Below are 6,294 nucleotides of genomic sequence, written 5' to 3' on the forward strand. Positions count from 1 at the left end.
ATTATTTGAGAGGTAGTGGGTGGAAGCAAGTGTCTCTAGTTTGGGGGGCCTTGGTAAAAAATAAAATAGGCTGAGGAGGAGGTAGTGATTTTTTAAAAATCCTTACCCAAAATGAGGAGAAAACAATACAAATTTGACAGATTTTTGTGTGCTGTCCACAGAAAATCAATCAAACAGAATTTATACTGGACTTATAACGCTGATGTTTTGAACAAATTTCAGAATTTGAAGTATGCCAAAGAAATGAAGGGTCACTTAATTAGCTCTGACAGAATTTAATTTAGTTCGATTTATGAATTTCTGTCTGAAATGCACCACAAGCGGTTACATAATTTTATATATATATTCATTCATTCATTTTCTTGACCGCTGTGTCCCTTTCGGGGTCGCGGGGGCGCCGGAGCCTAACCCGGCTACTGAAGGGCGAAGGCGGGGTACACCCTGGACAGGTCGCCAGTCTGTCGCAGGGCCTCAATCACACACACATCCACTCTCACACCTAGGGACAATTTAGAGTCACCAATTAACCTATGAAGCATGTTTTTGGATGGTGGGAGGAAGCCGGAGTCCCCGGTAACCCACGCATGCACGGGGAGAACATGCAAACTCCAAACAGAAAGGTCCCAGTCAGGATTCGAACCGGGGCCTTCTCGCTGTGAGGCAAGAGCGCTAACCACTGCGCCACCGTGCAGCCCTTATATTTATATTTTTATATATATATATTTTTATATATATATATATATATATATATATATATATATATATATATATATATATATATATATATATATATAACTATTTACAGTATACTACCCAACATTACTCTAGCTGCATTGAGATGATCCAAGGGCACAAACTATTTCCTTTATATATATATATATATTCTCTTTATTTTTGTGTATTACTTTTTTCCAAAAAACACAACAGTTAATTTATATTTGTCATATCAGCATTGTTAATAACAAATACAAATCAGGTGTGTTATTTTTCTAAAGGGGGAGTCTAGCTTTATGGCACCTACTGACCTTTTGTCAGAGAAATCAACCCAAATGGAGCTTTTTGAGTTGAAGGTTGCAGGCCCCTGTCCTAAATACTAAAGGGGTTACTGATTTCAGAAAAGTCAAATTAAGATTATTCTTTGTTTTGTTGAGTAAACCAAAGTTTTTATGTGTACATCTTTAGTTATCCTTTTCCATTTTTAAAACCTTACTAGACTATGGAAGAACTGCATAACACTTTGAATTATGGCTTTAAAAAAACTTCCATACTAGACTTATGCATGATGTGTTTTTTCTATTATAGTAACTGGTCAAAACAGAATAATAATAAAAAGGTAAATAATCAACAGTTTATTTTTTCAAAGAGTCTTGGATTATTTGCAACAAGTCAAAAAATGCCTAAATAGTTGAAATTCTCTACACTCGTGAAATGATCAAATTCAAACAAAATGATTGCTATAAGTGCTTTGTATTATTGCTGCGCTTCATTTATTGACAACAGAATGAAACACAATTTGTTACAGTGCAGTAAAGGGTTTTGATGCATTAATAAAGCATTCTCCTATTAAACACAAAGTGGTAAATGTGTAAAAGGTCACTTCTTCAAGATTGCTGTGGTTTTAGTAGAGTGGAAATGTTGTGTCATGTTCACAAATACACTTAAACGTACAGCATATATTGGGCTGAAAGCTTTTCAAAGAACACATGACCTAATTTTGACATCATGCTACAGCAGCTTAAAAAAAGACAGTTTTACAAATAATAAATAAATCTACAAAAATATTTGGAAAAAAGAACTGCAAAAGAAAGGGTTCACATTTGTGAAAAGGCATTTTTAAGTTCAATTCTACTTTTGCATAGAAAGTAATAAAGTTCTTGTAAAAAACTTGCTTTTAACCAGGCAGTCGGTAGCATTTATGCATTAACAAAACACTGACACTAAAGCTCATTATATATAGTTTGGCTACATTCAGCTGAGTTTCAATAGAAAGGAAAGTCATCAATCAGGCTTTCACTGCAGTGGGATATTGCAAGGCCATTGCTTAAAAATTAAAAAGGACTGATTTTATTCATTTAGCTGCAAGTCAAAAGACTTTTTTGCTAATTTGTAAACCATGATGTCATTTTGTTCCAACAATACTTTCCTCCAGCGATCAGAGAAAGTAAAAACTCAATGTTTTTGTGAAAATTTTAACTACAATTCAACAACTTCCAGATTTTCCAACTTCCAAATTTTTCCCCTCACTGGTAGAGCAAAAAAAAAAAAAAAGGATCAGTCCTGCAGATGCACCATCAAAATTCACATTTATAATTTTTTTTTTCTTTTTTTAATGTTCTGAATTCGGAACGAATAGCTAAATTGACTCCTGTGCTTAGATATCATACACATTGTTGTGGTCCACTTTAAGGCAAAAGTGAAAACCTTTAAAGCCTGATTAGCCATAACATTATTTTCATGCAAAATCATCCCAGCATTTGCTTTGTATACATATTTTTCCAGGCCATTAAATAAGTTAGTTTCATTCTTGTATCAACTATTCATCCAAATTTGCTTGATATTTTTATGATTTCCAGAAACTCTCAAGTTCGGTCTCAGAACTGAAGTGGAGTTATGTCACTTGTTGCATAAGACTGTACAGCATAAGAGATTCATCTGGAATAATTCATCGGACTATTACAAGCTGAGATCTACAAATATATGCTCAAAAACGATAGATTTTCCCTTTAGGCTGGAGGAGAAGATGAAGCTCCTGCGATCAGTGGTCACCACGGTGAAGGATCGAGGCGACTGCACATAGATATCTTTGAATTTGTGAAACGTTTTCGTCTCCGAATCCCAGAGGTAGATTTGTGTGAAGGAGTAATCACTGCCGAGAGCCAAGTACTGTCTGTCTGCGAAGGTGAAAGGTTGGAGGATCATCGCTCCTCGGGAGGGAAGGGCCAGCACCTCGGTGAACTGCTTGTTGGCCCACTTGAGGACCTTCGAGTCTCCGATGTAGCAAGCAAGAGCCAGATACAACTCACCCTCCACCCAGAACGCTTTGACCGCCACCACATCATCAACATCTGGGATTTCACCGTGGTGTATGAACTTCAGGGTGCTCTTGTTCCACAGGTAGATGACAGGGGGCTGGGAACGACTCGCTAATATCAGGTAGGACTTCCCGTCTACCTCCACAAACTCTGCATCTGTGTCACGAAACCATTCGTGGAGAAACTGGTAGGAATAAAAACCAGTCTCATTGCGATCTGGTTGGTCTTTCCACTTGTAGAGGGTGGACATGCCAGCCTTGGAGCTGTCTACAATCAGGAAATATAAGTCACCATCTATCTTGATGACCTCCATATCGTTTGGCTTGGAGATGTTGAAGACCTCCATGGTTTGAAACTTGATGAACTTGTTTTGCTGCTCGTCAAACTTGTAGATGTGGGAACCGCCAAAGAGCTGGGTGACTATTATTAGGACGTGGTTTTCAATCAGAACCGATTTACATCCAACAACAGATTTCCCTGTGTGGAAAAAAAAGGAGATGGAAAAACACAGAGCGTGAAGCATTTTTGTATTTTTCATAAGATCACATAAAACTAAATCCATCCATGTGAAGTCAGATATTGCTGAGTGGTTTAGCGTGTGCTAACTACAAGCTATTTTACGAAACTCAGAGTTTAAAACCAATGGAGGTTAATGCCAGATAGTAGTGCAAACAATCTGCTTTAGTATTGTACGATCACTTTATTTCAGTGTTCTGATCTTTTTTACTCATGTGTCAAAAGTCATTCAAAAACAAGAACAAAATTAACAAAAAAAAAAACTCAAGGGGTGTACTGTCAAACCTGTTATGTTGTCAAATTTTCTGAAATTCATTTCAATGTGATCCCACTCCATGATCACACAGCTGTTGGAGTTCGGAGCAGCCAACGCCACAAAGATGTCCTCCTTAAAAGAGAAGATGTCTCCTGACAGAGACTGAATGGGGATCGACTGATGACGCACAAAGTCTGAGAGAAGCAAGAAAAACAGGAACAGCTGAATCAAGGGTTCGCTGCTTACATTTCACTTCAAAACAGGCTGGTAAAAACTGTACTTTTGCTGTCAATTGTTTTAAAAATTGGGCTTCATTCTATTTTATAATCATATTTTAAATCTTGCTCAGCCCAAGCACTCTACAGGGCGCTTTCACATGTTAGACCCATTCCTAACCATCTCCCATCAAATCTTTTATGTAGTTTAGTTACACAGTTATTAGTTTATCTGATGTCTGTTATAACAATGCATCCTCAAATCAGGGAATTTTCTACATAAAATACACCTTGAGTCTAATAAAATGACCCTCTGACTGCTGCAGATTTACTTGAATTTAAAACACAAGAAAGTCAAAAAGGGTCTGTTCTATCAATATGTTTTCATCCCTTTTTCTCTTTTTCTATTAAATATAAATATAAAAATATGAAAACATTGGTGTAGAATCCAATTAGCGTACAGTTATGTACTTTAAGAACTTTGCCTCTGAACAGTAGACTCTGTTGTGCAGCAGGAGGTAAGAATATGTTATAGTAAAGATATTCTTATGATAAACCTCTCTAAAAACATACCATCATTTTTATCTGACATGTTAAAATCCAAACGTAAATAACCATACTTAAATAGCTTAATTATCTATTTATTTTGACAACTGTTAGGATTTTTCCTCAAAGCCACAATAAAAGGATAAATTAGCCTGTGTGCATTTTTATGAACCAAACTCATCCAATTTTTACTTTCTTTTGGGAATTTTCTAATTAAGAGAAAAAATGGCAATGCTATCTATATGCTTGATCTACAATCATTCTTTTGGAATTTTTGTTCAATTCGATTCCATTAAATTTGATTTAGTTTCAAATTTTTTTTTTTTTAATGGTTGACTTTGACTTGACATTACCTGTAGAAGTACATTCACCGGGTGGGATGGGGACGTCATTGAGCCGTTTGCCCTTCATGTCATTGGGGCCTGCACACGGGACATCTGATACTGTGGCGTTTGTGTTTTTCAGCCACGTCATCAGCCACTTGTTCTCACAGCTGCACTGGAAAGAGTTTCCTCGCAGATCTCTGATCCACGATGGGGAAAGATCAGTAGCAGTGAAAAAAATACGAGTGAGAAGATGGATGGATAGATTTATGTAGTCTGAGTCAGCGAGTGCACTATGAAAGCAAAGCATTTCCCTCTTATACTTTCCAAAAGCACGCACACCTTCACATGCACGCACACACCTGCATCCCTACACACACACATGCACACACCACCACCCAGCGGTGCAAGTGCTTACTCACAGTTCCATCAATGAGTCCAAATCAAAAAAGAGATCTCTTGGCAAAAACCTCATCCTGTTATTTGCCAGCGAGCTGCAGCGAGACAATAAAAGCACATTTCTGTCTACTCGGAATCTTTTTTTCCTGCACACTGCTTTTTTTGTGCTGCAGAGGAAACACAAAGGCATTTCTTACTGGGACAGGAAGAGAAAACCTGACTCACAGATAGGTCAAAGCTCGAAGTCCTCGCAAGGCATTTTTGGTGATGGTCTGAATCTTGTTTCCTTCAATGAATCTACAGATTAATAGAGATTGTGCAAAATATTTATTCACAGAGTACATTTTTGTTTTTGAGATGAGTGAGGTTGTAACAATAAGGTTCAATGTCCCGATACTCACAGATACTCTAGATGTGACAGACCGTAGAAGGCATCGTCTTTGATCATGGTCAAAGAGTTGGCATTTACAAGCCTGAAATTAGAAAGAAAATTAGAAAATTGCTTTGTTTTACTAGTTTGGAACAAAAAACAATATGTAGATTCTATATTTTTATAACCTTAAAAAAACAAAAACTTGACATTTAATTTGTTGTATTCAGAAAAGGGCAAAAGACACTTACAGCAGATGAAGGAAAGGCATCAGTGAAAAGATCCCCTCAGCGATTTCTGCAATGGATCCATTTACAATGCTTCTGTGGGCAGGAGGACATTAAAAACAACTTTAACAGACTCAGACTGGAGTCAAATTAAAAGCAAACACCACAGGAGGACGGATCCATAGCACTTTTACTCTTACAGTGAGGTGATGTCATTCGGAACAGTCCGGGGGATCTGTGTAGTGCCGATGCAGATGATGGTCTCCTTGGAGCAGGAGCATCCTGAAGGGCATTTGTAATTCCTTTTGGATTCAGCCTCTCCACAAACGCACCACAAGGCAAAGAGGACGGCCAACCACCGCAGAGCAGCCGGCATATTGCTGCTCAGGCATCAATGACTGCAAATGAGA

The 6,294-nt window shown here is 37.6% G+C and overlaps 1 protein-coding gene across 2 annotated transcripts; it reads right to left on the reverse strand.

Annotated features, from left to right (window-relative positions):
• Positions 1-1,326: 1,326 nt before the first annotated feature.
• lgi2b (leucine-rich repeat LGI family, member 2b) lies at positions 1,327-6,294 on the reverse strand. Of its 2 annotated transcripts, XM_024290284.1 has the most exons (8): positions 6,085-6,294; positions 5,909-5,980; positions 5,689-5,760; positions 5,513-5,584; positions 5,311-5,382; positions 4,919-5,088; positions 3,834-3,998; positions 1,327-3,509 (listed from the first exon to the last, which is right to left on the reverse strand). In XM_024290284.1, exons 1-8 carry the CDS (start codon positions 6,258-6,260, stop codon positions 2,674-2,676), a joined length of 1,635 nt encoding a protein of 544 aa, XP_024146052.1. In that variant the 5' UTR covers positions 6,261-6,294; the 3' UTR covers positions 1,327-2,673. The 2 variants fall into 2 exon arrangements, with proteins under 2 accessions (XP_024146052.1, XP_024146053.1); XM_024290285.1 differs by lacking the exon at positions 5,311-5,382.

This window comes from Oryzias melastigma, linkage group LG1, assembly GCF_002922805.2.
Source record: "Oryzias melastigma strain HK-1 linkage group LG1, ASM292280v2, whole genome shotgun sequence".
Lineage (NCBI taxonomy): Eukaryota > Metazoa > Chordata > Actinopteri > Beloniformes > Adrianichthyidae > Oryzias > Oryzias melastigma.

Coding starts and splice junctions, on each gene's coding strand:
- lgi2b (XM_024290284.1), bottom strand. CDS start 6,260: ATGCCGGCTGCTCTGCGGTGGTTGGCCGTCCTCTTTGCCTTGTGGTGC. Junction 5,761..5,908: donor ATGCCTTTCCTTCATCTGCT/GTAAGTGTCTTT, acceptor TTCTAATTTCAG/GCTTGTAAATGCCAACTCTT. Junction 3,510..3,833: donor AAAATTTGACAACATAACAG/GTTTGACAGTAC, acceptor TTTTCCACACAG/GGAAATCTGTTGTTGGATGT.